At 40.2% G+C, this 18164-nt stretch overlaps 1 protein-coding gene across 1 annotated transcript in view; it reads left to right on the plus strand.

Moving 5' to 3' along the window:
• The first annotated feature begins 1443 nt into the window (after positions 1–1443).
• The window catches only part of RHAG (Rh associated glycoprotein), a 31100-nt gene continuing 14379 nt past the window's right edge, over positions 1444–18164 (plus strand). Inside the window, 7 exon segments of the mRNA XM_042479325.1 lie at positions 1444–1644; positions 8376–8426; positions 8429–8489; positions 8491–8543; positions 8763–8774; positions 12755–12843; positions 16108–16312. Coding sequence (XP_042335259.1) covers positions 1482–1644; positions 8376–8426; positions 8429–8489; positions 8491–8543; positions 8763–8774; positions 12755–12843; positions 16108–16312 — 634 coding nt within the window. The 5' untranslated portion in view covers positions 1444–1481.

Consider the following 18164-nt stretch of genomic DNA (forward strand, 5'->3'; position numbering starts at 1 on the left):
ACCCACAGATATGATAACATTAACTTTAGCACCTCTGTGGTACAGGGCGTGCGCTCATTTTTCCAATATTGTTATCCAAATGCCAGAGTTCCAGTTTCCTTTGCCTCATCCTTTACATCCTTTGTTACATGTCACTAAGTTTTACCCTCGACATATCCATTGGTCATATTAAAATTCATAAATTTGACCTCCAAACTGCCCTCGACTTATACATGAGGTCAGCTTATACTGTAGATTTTACAAATGCTCTACTACCATCTTTCCTTTTAAAAGGGTTGCTTATCCACATCTGCTTATATCTATGGGAGGTACAGAGCCTGAAATTACCTGTTTGTAAAAATAATTTGTTGACATTACTTGTTACAATAGTAAAAGTAACCCTGTGGTGTATTACTTACTATCTTACTGTCCTATTTTTATGCCAATCTGTGCTTTCAGTTACTTGCATAATATCCCTAAAAAGGCCCTCTAAAAGTAACTTTTATACCAGGAGTGGAGAAAGCACAGCTTGTTGTCTACATGCAATCCCAAACCCACTTTTGCAACCCCCAAAAGCTTCCCAGTGACTCCCAACACTTCTCAGCCCACATAACTTTTTCAAAAATGTGTGCTTCTATTATTATTTTTGTTTGATCTGGAAATTATTCAGATTGTCCACAAAACATTCACAAAACTATTCAGAACAGTTGGCCACCCTCTTGACAACTGGTCAAAATCCCTGTGGGAATCCTAGGGAAACTATGGCCTGTTACAGACTGCCAAAATAAAGCTGCTTCGGGTCTCTTTGGAGGTATGCTATTTAAATGATGCATGGGTCCTATGAGTCTGGAGGTCACGCCAAAGCCACACTCCATTCCTAAGCACTGGAGTGCAGCTTTGGTGCAGCTTCTGGATTCTTCGGATGCAAGCATCATTTACACAGCATACCTCCAAAGAGACCCAAAACAGCTTTATTTTGGCAGTCTGTAATAGGCCTATGAAAAGCATACAAAGATCAAAAAATGGCCCAAATGGTGACTGGAAATGACATGACATTATGAAGATAACATGCAGCCTCACTACTATAGAGCTTTTAAAGCTCAGGACCATACAGCATACGTACAACACAGTTCCACTGAGCTGTTGACTTTATCCATGTTAATAGCATTTTTTATAAGTTATAAACAAGATGCAAAGGAAAATAACTAGAATTATAAATGTGTTGTATAACAATATAAGGATGAGTCATTTTATTGTTTTTACCGTATACTGACGTTATATATCCAGTAGACTATTACTCCCCTGGAAAATTTTGAAAGCCAAGACATGAATTCTAAAGAAACGATAGATTGACAGTTTTGTACAGGAACATTTGGTAAAATTGAGTCCCGCCCTCATTGGGCTTGACACTCAGACAAGGATGGGGTTTTGCCATGTCATTATGATGCAACGTAGCTGGAGACAAACAATTCATTATCATTCTGCTTCAGACAACTGCAGAAATGGCCATCACAAATTCTTCTTTCTCCACCAATATTCGGATTAAATTCCCTGTACTTGCTATTTTTTTGGAAGTGGTCATTATAATTTTATTTGGAATATTTGTAAAATATGACACAAGTGATCATGGAAGCAAGCTCCTGCGTGAATTCTGGTTATACCCACGTAAGTGTTGGTTAATGGACTATACTATAGCATTTTGGTAGAGTTAGCTGTTCTTTGAATTGTGGTAGCACTGTACACAACTGTACAGTTATTCACCGGCTAAACACGGGACATTTGTGGTCATCTCTTCTGATATGTATTTTTACACATCATAAACTGCCAGCATATCAACTGCTATCAAAGTGCTGAAGGTTTTTTTCTAACTGAAATACATAGTTTCTAAATAGCAGGCATAGTACAAAATAAGACCTTGGGAATGATGAGCTCTTTGTGATCATGCTGCTCTTTTCAAAGAAGCCATTTGAAATTTTGTTTTTAGTTATATTGCTCCCTGTTTCTATAAGGTCTGCTGACCTTCTGTATTGAACTAGTCTGCCTTCATGGGGGAATCCATTTACTTATTTTGAAGTCCTATCTTATCTTCCTTCTTACTCATGGACAGGGCTGATTTTTCAACAGCAATATATGTCTAGCATTTTGTAACTTGCTTTCATTAATGAGGACAAGTTTTTTTATTTTGAAATTGTAAGGTGATCAGTTATTATTTATACTCATGGTAAAAGAACCTTTCTCTAGCAGGCATGTTTTTGGATATATTATGGTAATTCACTAGCCATTCTAATGTTAAATAGGTAAACATAAAATAAATGTATTCAGTTTATTCAGCATTTAAGCATGGTGTAGCATTTACTCAGCTGAATAAATTTGATGTAAAGTGGCTGTTTCACAGAGCTTCGGCCATAATCACTGAATTAATCTTTATTTTTCAGGTTCACAAGACTTAGTTTGCTTCAGCAGACTACATTTGGCTGCTCCTTTGGGATATACTTTGATCCATTTTAAAAATTTCTATTTCTCAGGGCATTGCTATTCTCAATGTGAGTGTTAGATCCATCCTGTCTGATATAACATGAATACAATTACAGACAGTGGATCTCATTCTATTTTGAATGAACTAGAGCAAGAACATTAAACCAAGATGCTGCAGCATAAACAAAAATTTTACGTTGAGCCTATCTTTGTTGGCACAGAAATTCTGTACAAATGAAATTACCATATTTATTTGGATTTGTGACCTAATAAGGAATTTTAGAAATTACATCATAACAATTCAAACTTTCCATCTATTTAACCTAAGATTGTATGTTCCATCTATCTAACCCAATATTGTATCTTTCCAGAGTTTCTTTCCAGGACTTCTGTTAACTCTTTCTTTAAAATCTAGAGATAGGCATGTGCTCTTCTATTTATAGTTCCACCTTCATCTGATTCGGTCCAGATCCTAGTTTCTTTCCAGCAAAGCAGATATACATATCTCCAGTCTTCATGATTTTTCTTATTCTATCACCATCTTTGTCCACCAAGATGATAAAGGTGGGGTCTTCCCATCTCTGTCTTGATTGGCCAGGTAGGTGCTTTTAACCCCAGACAATTTATTCATTTACTGCTTGGGCAAATCTGTTATCTGTTTGATATAGACTGGATGGCCCTTGTGGTCTCTTCCAAGTCTATGATTCTATGATTCTATGTGACAACTACTAATTAGGAATGGCTGATAGAATATCCCAGACTTAATTCTGTGGTTGTCGAGACTTCACATTCAGTACTGTCATAGAAGTCATCCTCAACACCAAGTGATAAAGAAGGTAGACAATTAGACCTAATAGTAAAAAAAGTTTTATTCTTCATTTGCACTCATCTTGAGAATAGCCATTAATACCACTTGTATGGATTTGTTGTTAACTGACCTTGAGTTGTGAATGAGACATCTTCCACTGCTCTGCATTCTCATGATGTTATGAAGTATGACAGCTTCAGTTTTGTTTTGTCATTTTGGCTTCCAGGGAGGTTTCTGGCTTGATCTGTTCTAAGGACTTTTTCACATGGGAACCTATGTACTTCCATCCCAAAAATGGTTAAAGTGCTGGCATCCCAGAAAAGCAAGCCCATTTGCTCATCGTTATCACACACAAGAGCACAACAAGGGATTAAAGGCACATTACTTAGGCTCCAATGTGAATCTGGGTATCAAACAGAGGAAGACAACCCCCCATTGCTAGTTTAGAAATACCTTTTCTGTGCATGCCCCAAATTGTCAGTTCCACAAGTGCACACACACCCACATGCTTCATGGAGGGAAGAGAAACAGGGCGGGGGAAAAAAATCTTAGCCCCAGAAGCTGTGTCAGTGGAAGGCAGGACGAGGCTTCCCTTTACAAACTACACACACACACAAGAGAAAGAGGAGGGGGGTGGGTCCATAAATCTGATTCCACAGAGGGCTGAAACTCTCAGATGCCTTCGTTTTCCAGGACATGTCCACCATTTTGCCCTTGTCCAGGAGCAATGCCAAAACGTCCTCTCTTCTCCCAGCAGCTATGCCCTTAATTAGAGGCTGCAGGAGGAAGGAGAAAGCAGCTGGGTGAGGGAAATGTGTGTGTATCCTTTAAGAAAAAGGCTCTCTCCCTTTCCCTGGCACAGCAAGGGACCCTGGGAAATCTGGGAACAGGAGGCATCTGGAGGCTTGGTTTTCAGATGGCTGACATTATGTGAAGAGAGTGAATTCACAAGCAAAATGGAAATGTAAATACAGTAGTTTTGTGAATTTGCTTATTTCCTGATTCATTTCACATTCTGTCTGGGGTCTGTCCTGATTGCATGCAGCATCAAGTGAAAAGCAGCTGTGAACTTGTCCCTAATGCCCTGGATGACTTTGCACTGGCACCAATATAACCTTCCAATTTTCCTCATGTGAAAAAGTGCTAGGACCCATTTGTCTGACTTCTTGGCTGTCCATGGGATCTTGCACTCTTCTCCAGCACCACATCTCGAATGAACTGATTTTTTTCTATCTTCTTTCTTATCTGTTCAGCTCTCACATCCATACATGGTAATACAATGGCTTGTATGATTCTAACTTTTGTGCTCAGTTGTATATCTTTGCATTTTAGAATCTTTTCTAGTTATTTCATAGCTGCTCTTCCCATTCTTAATCTTCTTCTGATTTCCTGACTGCAGTCCCTGTTCTTATCAATGCTTGATCCCAGGTATGAGAACTCTTTTACTATCTCTATTTCTTCATTGTCTAGTTTGTGTAAATTCTCTGTAGTCATTATTTTTGTTTTCTTTATGTTCAGCAGTAAGCCAGCCTTTACACTTTCCTTCTTGATCTCCCTTAGTTGTTTCAGGGAGGTTTTCTGCTAATATTATTCTTTTATGCCCAAGCCTGCTTTTTTCACCATACATTTTACATATAAATTCAACAGGCAGGGTGATAAGGTGTTCTGTTCTGATTGTAGCCTCTTGTTCTGAATACAGATTCCCCAGCAGGACTATCAAATGTGTTGACACTTCATTGTTTATAAGGGCATTCCATAACCTTTCATGATCTATGCAATTGAATATTGATTTTCTTTTGGAATTCCCTGATACTTTCCCTTAATCATCGTATGTTTACAATGTAGTCCCTAGTGCCTCTTCTTTTTCTTAACCCTGTTTGGATCTCTGGGATTTTTCTCTCTATGTATGGTTGGAGTCTATGGTATTTTGACCATGGAGTTTATCGCATCGCGTTCCGAGAACATTTTTGGAACCCGATTGGAACGGAACACTTTCAACTTTACCGCACGTTTTTGTCCCCATCGGGTTTCCATCGGGTTCTACATACCCCTCAAGTGTTCCATGTGTTCCTCGGGAGGAACGGATAAGAAAGTGATCCAACTGTGGAAACGTTTTTTAAAACGGTCCAAGAAATGTAGAGCGGTAATGTAATCCGTTCTTACTTCTGTTCCCATGTTCTGCCTTGTGTGATTGGCTGAAAGGACTTCCCTCCCTGCATTCTGTTTCCCAAGCTCTAGCCTGGCCCTGGCTGGGGCTCTCGACTGCAGAGTCCTCCAAAGCCTGGCTGGAGCTTGAGAGAGGCTGTCTCCCAAGCTCTAGCCTGGCCCTGGCTGGGGCTCCTCGACTGCAGAGTCCTCCAAAGCCTGGCTGGAGCTGAGAGAGGCTGTCTCCCAAGCTCTAGCCTGGCCCTGGCTGGGGCTCCTCGACTGCAGAGTCCTCAAAGCCGGTGGAGCTTGAGAGAGGCTGTCTCCCCAGCTCCAGCCTGGCTCTGGATGGGGCTCCTCGATTGCAGAGTCCTCCAAAGCCTGGCAGGGACTTGAGAGAGGCTGTCTCCCAGCTCTAGCCTGGCCTGGACAAGGTTAAAAATGTAGGACCTTCTTTTTAAAATTTCCTGGCCAGGAAATTTTTTTAAAAAGTGCTACATTTTAAAACATTGTCTACATTTTCCCCGTTTTGAGGTCCCCAGGGATGGCAACCCTATGTTATGTATATGTATACATTTATTATATATGTGTGTCGTGTGTGTGTGGTGTTGTCTAAAAGTATACATACAATATATATACAATTACATATTTTAAATTGTAATATATACAAAATTATATTAATATAATATATATATTTACACACAATATATACATATATATGCATAATATAAATTTTTGTATATATAGATTGCGGACTATATGTTTGTGTATACATGTGTGTGTGTGTGTGTGTGTGTGTTGTATCTTGTATATAAAAGATTAGGTTGTGTTTGCACAAATATCTCCTTGTAAAAGCCTTTTGTTCTGTGTATGTGGTACTCATGAACAAAATACACTGTTACAAATACGCATGTGCAAATATTGAAACGTTCTCACTTATCACGCTTCCTATAAGGACAAATGCGGTAAATTGTGTTCCCGTTACGTTCTCGGAACGCTTTACATTTTCGAATGCGATAATCCGTTTCCATAACGTTACATCTTGAACGTTTTGGGAACAGAATAGAAACGTTTCAGGCACTGATGCGATAACCTTCCATAATTTTTCATGCATGGGAGATTAGTTCTGTGATCCTATATTGCTGAAGGCTTTGTGTTCTCCTTTTTTGTGGCTGGGATGTGATTGATCATTTCAATCTGTTGGCCATTGTTTTCTTTTCCATATCTCTTGACATATGTTAGTTAGCACTATAGTTGACTCTGTCAAGAAGGATGTGGACAAGCTGGAGCGTGTCCAGACGAGGGTGACTAAAATGTGAAGGGTCTGGAAGCCATGCCCTATGATGAGCAGGGTATTTTAGCCTGGAGAAGAGAAGGTTAAGAGGTGATAGTAGTCCTGTTTAAATATTTGAAGGGATATCATTTTGAGGATGAAGCAAGCTTGTTTGTGTCACTCCAGAGAACAGGATATGGAGCAATGGATTCAAGATTCTGCCTAACATTAGGAAGAGTTTCTTGATGGTAAGAGCTGTTTGACGTGGAACATGCTACCTCAGAGGCGATGGAGTCGCCTTCTTGGAGATTTTTAATCAGAGGCTGGATGGCCATCTATCTCATTAAGGGAAAGCTTGGAATTGATTGTGCAGCTCCAAACTTGCAATGTGGTTCTTGTGTTCTGCTTCTGGGTATAACATTATTCTAAGTATCAGCCTTCTTTGTTTGAGAATTATCCCCCTCCCCTAGTACCCCTAATTTGGTCTTCAGGAGAGTATGTTCAAGTCTTTTCAAAAAAGTTTCTTCCTTCCTGATAAATTGAGTGTGAGTAATGGCTTCAAACTACTGTACCTTCTCTTCCTACAGAGAAACCAGCTTCCACTTGCTGCAAGGCATAGTATGACATATCCTTTGGCAAGAAAACAAACATGGCACAGATATGTAGATCAATGCCACAGCTCCATCACCATCCGTATTTGCCATCCTATATTTGTAGCCCATTTGTAGAGGTCCAGATACCGAGACAGTAGCAGCTATATAGAAACTAGCAGCTGGTAGCTCACCCCCAACCAAATAAGTGACTCATCAGAAGCCCTAGCCCCTTAGATCATGTGCTCAGAGCAGCACATAGACAAAAAAGACCCACACAAGCCTCAAAACACCAAGCCAAGCCATTGACATAGACACACCCCCCCAAAGTCGTGAGACCTTGTGTGTTTTTTTTCACATGGAATTGTTTCACATTAGCTTTTAGAGGTTTTTCAGTTCACATTTTAAAGTCGCACTATTCCTCTAATATGGAAATGAATGCCTTGACTTTTTTGTCTCAGTAGAATGTGACGGGGAAGAGCTTCTGCTGCAACAGTAGAAGAAAACTAGTGCCAGGAGATAGTGTCATATAAAATACAAACTCCAGACATATTTTTTTAAACTTTCAACAATTTTAAAATATGGGCAGTGGTTTCTCTCCAGAAATGTTTTGTTTTGTTTTCTCGTGTGAGAATAATTGTTCAAGAGGGACATGCAACAAAATGTTCCAGTGTACTGTGTTCATGAGAATGGTTCTGACATCTAAGCTAGTTAGACCGACTCCTTCCAAAATTCTCCAGTACATTTTTCTCTTTACATATGGCACACAGAAACCAGATACCATACCATACCTGCTTTTAATAATATATATTTTTCATTCAGCTGTGAATGAAGTAGTAGTGTGTATATGTTGATGCTTCTGCAAACTTTGGGCTGCTAAACATCAATTTTTGTGTGTATGTTGCCATTTTTCTACATGAATGATTGTATTATTTTACTATAAAGGAAACAGAAAACATGGCACTTCTTGTTATCAGAAATCACTGACACATGTTTAGTGACAAACTCCAGGAGGGCATTGGGTTCTTATGTAATAATTGGAATAAGAAGCAGTCGTAACTTGTTGATACTTCCAGTCATAGCCCTTATTTTCCCTTTTTTCCAGTATTTCAAGATGTTCACGTGATGATATTCTGGTTTGGTTTCTTGATGACTTTCTAAAGAAGTATGGCTTCAGCAGCATTGGTACCAACCTGCTTATTGCTGCCTTGGTCTCCAGTGGGCATCCTACTACAGGGATTTTGGCATATGAGATTCAGTGAAATCCCTATTGGCATTAAAAGGTAAAAGACAAGTATCAGTCACTTCAAAAGCCTACAATCAGTCACTAGCAACCTCATCCATTAGAATGCATAAAACACACTGTGGCTTCTTAGAGGGGAGGATATTTAGGCATACATTCTGTAAGTTCAGTCTGTTCACGCAAACTGTATAGTGGTATTTTGCTTTGGCAGGTATATATGCCTTAAAGAACACAATCACCTATATCCAGATTTCCTGGAGTGTATCCACACTACAAAAATATTAAAGCAGTTTGAACCACCTTAGCTGCCAGACTCTGTCTTATAGAATGCTGGGATTTGTAGTTTGGTGAGCACCAGAGCTCTCTGACATAGGCTGACAGAGGCTGACAGTTCTCTGACAGGCTGACCAAACTACAAATCCCAGGATTCTGTAGTCTGAGATTTAAAGTGTTAACAGCTTCAGTTCAGCAGTTTAGACACACTCCTGATAATAATTTTACACTGAGGCCTTTTGGTCCTGTCTTTGAAACCAAGCCTATTTCAGCTTTAGCACCCTAAGTATGAAGTACACTTCCTGAAGAGGCACCCTGGCTACAAACTCAGGAACATGATTTTGCCATCATCTCTATGGTAACCTGGATGTGTTGCAGGGTGGGTGGGGACTACATATTGGGATGTCACCCAGTGGGATGGTACATCTTGACGGTGGGTGTGTGTGTGTGACACTGCCAGGAGAAAGATAGGAACTGCTGCCATCACAATTACAAAGATGGGGGAGAATGGGGCCTCTCCTCTGCCACCTTCACTGGCCCTGGAGGTGGAGTTTCCCTCTCCTGTTTGTCCCTCTTCCTACTATGACACTCAAGCAGGGTATAAAAGCCTTTGGTATCTCTGGGCTGTGGTCTTGCAGAGATGGTGCAGGGGCAGATTGCTTGAAGCAGGTGGTGTGCTAGGTGATGGGGTCCTCCCAAGGCTTCAGCTGGAGCATGGCTTGTTAGCTGGCCATGCTGCTATCCCTGAGCTTGGCCCTGGTGCTGTTGGTGTGTTCACTCCCACTGGGTCTTTCCAAGGACCCTCCCCCCCCGGCATCCTGCTGGTGCATGCCCCTATGCTAGCTTCCTGTGCTGCCCCTTTACCAAGACTTTTTCTCCCTGATTTTCTCTACCTCATCTTTTGTGTTTGCTCCTGCTCTCACCTTGAGCTCTGTTTATTGATTTCAGTAAGGCCTTTGACAAGGTTCCGCATGACATCTTGCACAACAAGCTTGTAAAATGTGGACTAGACAAGGCAACTGTTACATGGATTTGTAATTGGTTGACTGGCCCAACCCCGAGGGTGCTCAACAATGGCTCCTTTTCATCCTGGAGAGAAGTGACCAGTGGGGTCCCACAAGGCTCTGTCCTGGGCCCAGTGCTATTCAACATCAGGTCATTGATAAAGATGTTGAATAACACTGGGCCCAGACAGAGCCCTGTGGGACCCTACTGGTCACTTCTCTCCAGGATGAAAAGGAGCCATTGTTGAGCACCCTTTGCGTTCGGCCAGTCAACCAGTTACAAATCTATGTAACAGTTACCCTGTCTAGTCCACATTTTACAAAGCTTGTTTGCAAGAATGTCATGGAAACCTTGTCAAAGCCTTACTGAAATCAAGATATATTATATCCACAGCATTCCCTTCATCTACCATGATCCTAGTGGCCTTCTAACTTGTTGCTTAAATTTGCTTAAATTTACTCTTAATTTTCTTTTTTTACTTGGGTTATTTGGGTGCTGTCTGATCCAGAACTGTATAATTCCAGCCTTTTTAATTGGGTGAGGGGAAATACCATACCCTGTGATCTGCTGCTGCCTCTTTTTTACTGACAGGCACCTAGTAAGGTGAAAAGAGCCTTGGAAGAGACTTGCTGCATATATACCTTCAGTCACACCTGTTAACTTTTGGCAACCTCATTAATTTCAGAAAGTTTTCTAGGCAAGGAAGACTCACCGAGGCAGCCTACAATAGCCTTTCTCAGACTAAAGCACCTGTTTTCCTTGGTATTCCTCAGCCCAGTACTAACCCTATGTACTAATTTTTGAGGTCAGACTTTTAGGGGGGATCTAGTGTCCTTCTGGGTATTTAGGTGGATTTTGGGGAGGAATGCTAAATACCCTAAAGGCTCCAATCTTGTTTGATCTTAGAAGCTAAACAGTATCAGTCCTGGTTGGTACCTGTATGGGAGAACCCCCCCCCCAGAAAAAAAAAACTACCAGGCGTGGAGGCTCTATTTCAGAGGAAAAAACTGACAAAACTACCTCTGGGGGTTCCTTGTCTTTAAAAAAACCCTATAAATTCAGGGGGTTGGACTGAATGGCCCTTGCGGTCTCTTCCAACTCTATGATTCAATGAAAATCATGGGGTCCACCCAAATGACAGGCACGTGAAAACACATACACCAATTTGTACAACATTGCAGTGATTACAGTGATTATCAACATGCATAGTTCTGAAAGGGCGTAGGGGGGAGTCCGCTGAAATCAGGAGCAAAAGTCACAAATAACCTGAACAACTAATGTCTATAGTGACAACATTCTGACAAGTATTTATTTTCTAACTGGCTTCCTTCATTACCTCATTAGTTGTTTGACAATTTTGTCATTTCAGCTCTTTGCCAAATATTTTCCAAAGTTTAAAATAACTTTTTAAAAATTTGCCTATTTCCAGTTTTTTGCTAAATAATCCTAGCTGCCACACAAGAGATTAGAGAGAGGAGAGAGAGGAGAGAGAGAGAGAGAGAACAGTGGGCCCTTGTTATCCCGTGGATTTGGTTCCAAGTCCTCCCATGGGTACCAAAATCTGTGGATGTTCATAAATACATGGACATATAAAATGCTTTGCTTTTTTGGAATTTATATCTTTTGGAAATATTTTCAAGCCGTGGGATGTGTGAATACATGGATAAAAAAAATCCATAGAGTATGGAGGGCCAACTGTTTTAATTTGGGGCTGGAGACACTGCTCTTTTTTCCCTGGATCTTTGCTGTGGCAACTGCATGCTGCAGCAATGATCCGCTCCCTCTCGGGAGCAAAAAGAAGCTGCTGTAAGCAGCTTCCTAGAAGGGCGCCATCATGGGAGCGCTTTTTGGGGCTCTGATGCCAATGTGTCATTATGGCGTGCCCCGTGTAAGAGTTGGTTGCCATGATGCACAGGCAGCAAAAGTAGGGCTGGGTGCGTGTAACCACTCAGCCCTATCTAGCCCTACTTTCATCTAGCCTGGCACAAAGTGCTGTTGTTTAGGCCATACTCTTCAATTCTTAAAATATCAACATCAGATTGCTGCCAAGAAAAAAAACATATCTCCCAGGTAAACATCTTTATTCTTCCGATGTACTGAATTATTTTTGAGGTTATATTAACTCAACTCTGTTTCCATACATTATGTGAAACTGAAATTTCAGATCTTGAGCTTTTTCTGCTTTAAATTCAACAAGATTTGACTAGCTGTTTCTAATCAGATTTATTATGGTTCTCCACCATATTGTTCAATCTTGCCTACATGACAAAAATAGTTTATATTTTATATTTTGTAAGATTGCATAAAACATCACTACTCCATTTTTACAGATTAAGCAAGCAAACATATGACCAATCTTTATTGTTATTTATTTTGCATATTTCCTGCTCTTTCTTTAAGAACTTTTAGGATAAGACTAGACATTACAAGACACAGGGAACTGCTGCTCCTGCTTTTTCTCCCTCCTTCCTTGTAAGAACTAATAAACACAGCAGCTGTCAACACTGGGCAGGTGCAGGGTGATGTATCATATAATGTGTCTGATCATGTTGTTTGTCTTAGATGTTATATAGAAGAAGGAGTGGAGGACAAACACAGAAAAACTGAATGCATTATGTAATTCTTATAACATCTGACTTGACACTCAGTGTGTTTGGGCTACTAAACATGCTTACACATTAGGCCACTTTTCTTTTGGGAGAAAGTAACCATAAGGCCAAATAGGGCCTCTTTAGGTGCTTTGTTTCAAAAGGAAACATGGCCTCAAGCTTAAGCAGTTTTTAAAAAGTGTGACCAGATTACATGTATGTTGTACTTTCATACAGTTTCTACGTAATGTGTCAACCAGACATCTTACATGGCCAGGAATGTTGCAAATTATGTGCTTTCCTTTGCTTTGCAGGTTTATTCTTGACTTCCTATTAATCTGATTTCATTTTTATTCCTCCCCCCTCCTCTTTAAGTATGATCATGCAGCTTCAGCACAGCCACTGTCCTGATTTCATTTGGAGCTGTCCTGGGGAAAACAAGCCCAGTCCAGATGCTGATCATGGCATTCTGGAAATCACCTTATTGCATGCAATGAACATCTTGTTGTGAACATACTAGGGTACGAATTTTATCTGATTTATATCAAGGAAGAAAAATTGTTTGCTTCTGTTTGTCTCTCACATACACTGGTTCCTTCCTCACCACTCTTCCCATATGGAACACTTTGATTTCCATGCTGGAAAGCTTTTTTTCTAGAATATTGTGTTACAATTTTAATACTATAACTATAGTTAGGATATTTTTCTATAAGAGAGACTTGTAAGGGAAAAATCTTGTGGAAGATATCCACATAGTATGGCAGTCTTGTGATCATCCTAATATTTCAACCTCCTGAAGTGATTTGAGCTTTTGGTTTTAATGGAAGGGGAAACAGAATACTTTGGGCTTTTAGTAGTCTGTAATATATCTATACAGTGAGCAATTCCATCAAGGAATAAATATGTACCCTCACTTAGCTGGCTATGCTTTCTCACTATTGCCATGAGAAATTAGTTGTTCTCAGGAATAGTAAAAGTGCTTGCATTTGTGACAAAAACAAATAAAAAAAAAAAAACCCAGCTGCACCATTAGAGTTTGGAACACAAATTTTAGACTGCAGCTCCCAGAATCTTCAGTCAACATGTCCACTAACAGTGATGGCTGTGAGTTGCAGGAATGGTGGTTCAAAAGAACTTAACATCCATTTGTATGCTAGCAGGAAGAACCCTTAAAGACTCAGTCTTGGGGCCATTCACTCTGCATTATAAACCGGTTTGCAAACCGGTTGAAAATGGGTAGTTCACACTGGTGCCGGGTTTTGCACACCCAAATAGGGGTGGACCTAGGGCAAATCCCCCCCTCATTGCAGGTTTTCTGATTTTGAGTTTTTCCCCATGTCTTTTGGGGGGAAAATGTGAACTTGCCCTGATCCCATTTGGGACATCCTGAAGGGAGGGATTAATGGACAGAGGGTGGGACATATCCATCTTATCCCACAAGTCTACCTTGAGTGCTCGTGCTTAGTTGCCAGATCTGAGTGGGGTTTCATGGCAAGGGTTCCTCAGAGAGGCTTGCCCTCCCACTCTCTGAGGCGTGGCAGGAGGGAATCCCCCAAAGGAGAAGCTCTTTGGGGATTTCATGACAAGGGGTCCTCCCGAGGCTTGCCCTTCCCGTCCTCTAAGGCTGGCCGTGGGAAATCCCCTGAAGGAGAAGCTCTCATTGGGTTTCATGGCAAGGGGTCCTCCAAGAGGCTTGCCCTCCCCATCCTCCAAGGATGGGGGGGGGTTTCAGTGTGACTAATGCGTATCATTTGATTGTACAGAACAAAAAATAAAAACCTGAAAAATGATAGAATGCGATTGATAAGGAGGTTCTATTGTTAATTCATACTTTGGTCGTGGAACTTGACAGGATTAAATTACACTGGAGAGATTCGATTGGGGTAAACATAATGTGAACTTCTATTAGGGTTAAATTCAGTATGCATCAATGAATCTCCCCAGATCTCCCCAGCAAAAAAAGGCAAATGTGAATGGGGCATTGTATGCTGTGTCATTTTACTCTTGTGATCCGCTTTGACTCCCTCGTGAAAAAGGTAATAAAATTATTATTATATTATATTATTATTATAATACATAATCATAATTTGTTTTATTTTATATACCGCTATTCCAAAGATAAGCGTGAACAGCAAGTAAGCTAATTAGCAGTAAGCTAATTTGCCCCCCAACAGTGGTGTACTCATTTCGTGACCTCGGAAGGATGGCAAGCCTGAGTCAGCTTGGGCCCTTTTGCTGGTCTTGAACTCGAACCTTGTGGTTTTGAAGAATGGCTGCAGTACAGGCATTTAACCACTGTGCCACCAGGGGGCAATCATAATAATCAAAATAATATAATTATAATAATAATTACTATTCTATTTATTTTCCAAATCTACTTTGGAATTAGAACCCTACTTTCTTCTTGCTCAGACAGCAAGCATAACTGTTTGCAGTGGCAAGTAACCCTTCCTAGAAGTAGAGATGATACAACTGTTTCCATGTGCCAAATCTCTACCACCTAAAACTCCTACCTTCTGAATCATCATAGTTCCATCCATTCAAGCCTCTCATGTCAGAAATTATAACAAAACAGAGCCTCCATGTTCAGCAACAATGTGCCAGTGCACATTAGGATAGAGACAAACAGCAGGAAAATGCTATTTTCATCTCTCTTTATATGCTTCTCAGAAGCAATTGACTTGCCTCTGTTGGAAATGGAATACTGGATTAGATGGAGCCAACAGGCTTCATACTCAGCAATTGTACACCCATGAATTCCAGATGGCAAGAATACATAAGAGGGGAAGGTTATTATTTTCATTCTCTGACAGTGAGCTTATAGAGGCATCTGCTGGCCACTTGTTAAAACAGAATGCAACCTAGATCGCTTTCTTTCACGAATGGTACAAATTTACACATGTTGTTCTAATACAACAACCACCTTCAGAACTATCATTCCTTTGTAATGCTGCCGAAATAGCAATAAGGGTCAGGGTCGACAATAAGAAAGTAGCTATCAACATGTTTATGTTGTACTTAAATGCCAAATGAAAATATGGATTTCAGTTAACTTAGCTGTGTATTTCACTGTAAAATGAATATATTGTTACCATTCATAGATCAAAAGATGCACACCTTTCTGTCTTTTTGAAAGACCTGCACTCAGTTTATATAAAAGGAATCACTTTCCAAACCTGAAATAGGGAATATTCCTTATGATAAGAGATATCTGCCAGTCCAATGAGGGACAAGCTTTCTAATATAAGGAGTATCTCTTACAATAAAGGACACGTGGCAACCCTATTCCAATACTATGTACAGTATATACTGAAAACATAATGTACCCTCTGGGTTGCCAGTTCCAAAAATTAATTCACCATAGTTTTATCTTTCTTCCAAAAATACCGTTTCTATTTCCTCCCTGTTTCTTGAAGCAAAAAAGGGGCACTTTTTTCTCAAATCCATCTCCTCTAATTTTTAACTGCAAAAGCGCTAAGGAATCAGCTCTTGGAAGAGGGAAGGAATAAGCCTTCATACACCTTTGTATACCTACATGGATGCAATGGCATGATACACAGGAACTTTTAAAAACATCTTCATGAGTCTCATGTAGAGTAATTTTTAATAATTGTTTTCTTTTTAAGATGGCAAGTGTGGTTGTTGTCATTGGATTGATATTGTTGTCATTGTTGCTATTGTTGTTGTTGGACAGTATGTCTTCTCTGGATAAGTCTTTCCTGGATAAGTCTTCCCTGGAGTGATTGGTTGAACAAGAACTCTTAAACTTATTCTGCATTTTTCAGGCTACTGATACTGGGGCATCCATGACTATTCATGCCTTTGGAGCCTACTTTGGTCTTGCTGCAGCTCGAGTCATATACCGCCCTGGTCTGAAAAATGGACATGAAAATGAAGGTTCTGCTTACCACTCAGACATATTTGCTATGATTGGTGAGTAAGAAGCTGAGGTTCTGTACTCAGATTTCTATTCTGTTTTTGCTTTCAATTCAATTTCTATGGTTCTGTTTGTGTGGAATAGCACCACATCAATTGAATTTTCATAAGCAAGGGAATACTGAGTGTGTTCTTGATTGTCAATATTTTGAATCAATTATTTGTGGAGATATTTAGGACTGCACAAACTGTTAGTCAGTCAGGGACATCCCAGGTACAGAGATTTCAGGGCCCAGATCTTTGTGATATTATAAGTTCCTGGTGATGTCACTTTTGGTGATGTTGCAGGGATCAAGCCCAGGTAATGTCATTAAGCATGGTACACATTAACCATAATTGTTCAGAGTGTAATTCAAATAAAAACAACATGCCTAACAAATATTTCTGTAATTTGAAATTAACGGAAAAAACAGATGGGCAAAATGCAGCACGTTCCTGGCAGCTTGGGGGCATGGTGTACATATGACGCATGCTCCCAGGCTGCCGGGAACATGCTGTGAAGCTTCCCTGAATAACCACATGGTAGCAGCATTTTGGCATTTTGACATTTTGGCAGTCAAGGTGTTTAGATGCTGCACTTAGCCAAAACACAGAAAAACTACTGCTGTGGCAGCAAAGTAATAATAATAATAATAATAACAATAATATGTTTTATTTATATACCGCTATTCCAAAGATCATAGCGGTGAACAGCAAGTAAGCTAATTAGCAAGTAAGCTAATTTGCCCCCAACAGTCTGAGTACTCATTTTAGCGACCTCGGAAGGATGCAAGCCTGAGTCGAGCTTGGGCCCTTTTGCTGGTCTTGAACTCGCAACCTTGTGGTTTTGAGTGCTGCAGTACAGGCATTTAACCACTGCGCCACCAGGGCTACTTTTTCCTGGCACAAAAAGGAGTGGATTTCAGATGCTTCTTTTCATGCTGCGAAAATGCCAGATTGGAGCCATGGCATGTGGTTGCTGTGGCCCCGATCAAGCATTCAAAGGGGCAGCATAGAGCTGCCCCTTTACCACGGTCTGTTTTGCCCCCAAGTTTTCCTAGTTCTGCATTTGATCACACAGACAGAAAATGACAAATGTTTCCCACATCCATTCTTAACATCTTTGCTATGATGCTTTTAAGAGCACAAGGGAATTGTAGTTCAGCCAGAGAATACTTTCTGAGCTCTTGCTCTGAGATTCCTTACCTTGCATTTTGGAGAAAGCTCTCAGAACTCTTTTATGGGCCCACTTTTAACTCCACTGATTTTGAAAGCAGGAATTTAATCATGAACTCAATTCTTCTTAAAGATTACAGAAAATCAGTTTTATTTAGAGTTGTGTAATGATAATGACCATGTTGTTTAAAAAGGTGTATCAATGGCTTCTGAAACTAGAGACAGAAGATGAGCCTGTAAATAGTACATGATAAGGTGGGGAAATTTGATCCAAAGATATAAAATTTACTTTGTGCAGTAATTTAAAAGGAAATCTATATAAGATGATATATAGCTAGTGTTTGTTGTTGTTGTTGTGTGCCTTCACATTGTTTCTGACTTATGGCAACCCTAAGGCAATCCCTATCATAGGGTTTTCTTGGCGAGTTTCTTCAAAGAAGGTTTGCTATTGTCATCCTCTGAGGCTGAGAGAGTGTGACTTGCCCAAGGTCATCCAGATAGTATCTAACTCCAAATAAGCTATTGAAAATGGCCCAGAATGTTTCAAATTAATTTTGGGGATGTCAAAATAAGGAGGCTCCTTGTTTCATGTATCGTGATGTATAGGCAGGCAAAAAGTTACTAGTCTAATATTTGTACGTTCATCCAAAAAATTTAAAGCTAGATTTTGTAATTGAACCAGAAATGTTTTTGC

This window comes from Sceloporus undulatus, chromosome 1 (assembly GCF_019175285.1).
Source record: "Sceloporus undulatus isolate JIND9_A2432 ecotype Alabama chromosome 1, SceUnd_v1.1, whole genome shotgun sequence".
Lineage (NCBI taxonomy): Eukaryota > Metazoa > Chordata > Lepidosauria > Squamata > Phrynosomatidae > Sceloporus > Sceloporus undulatus.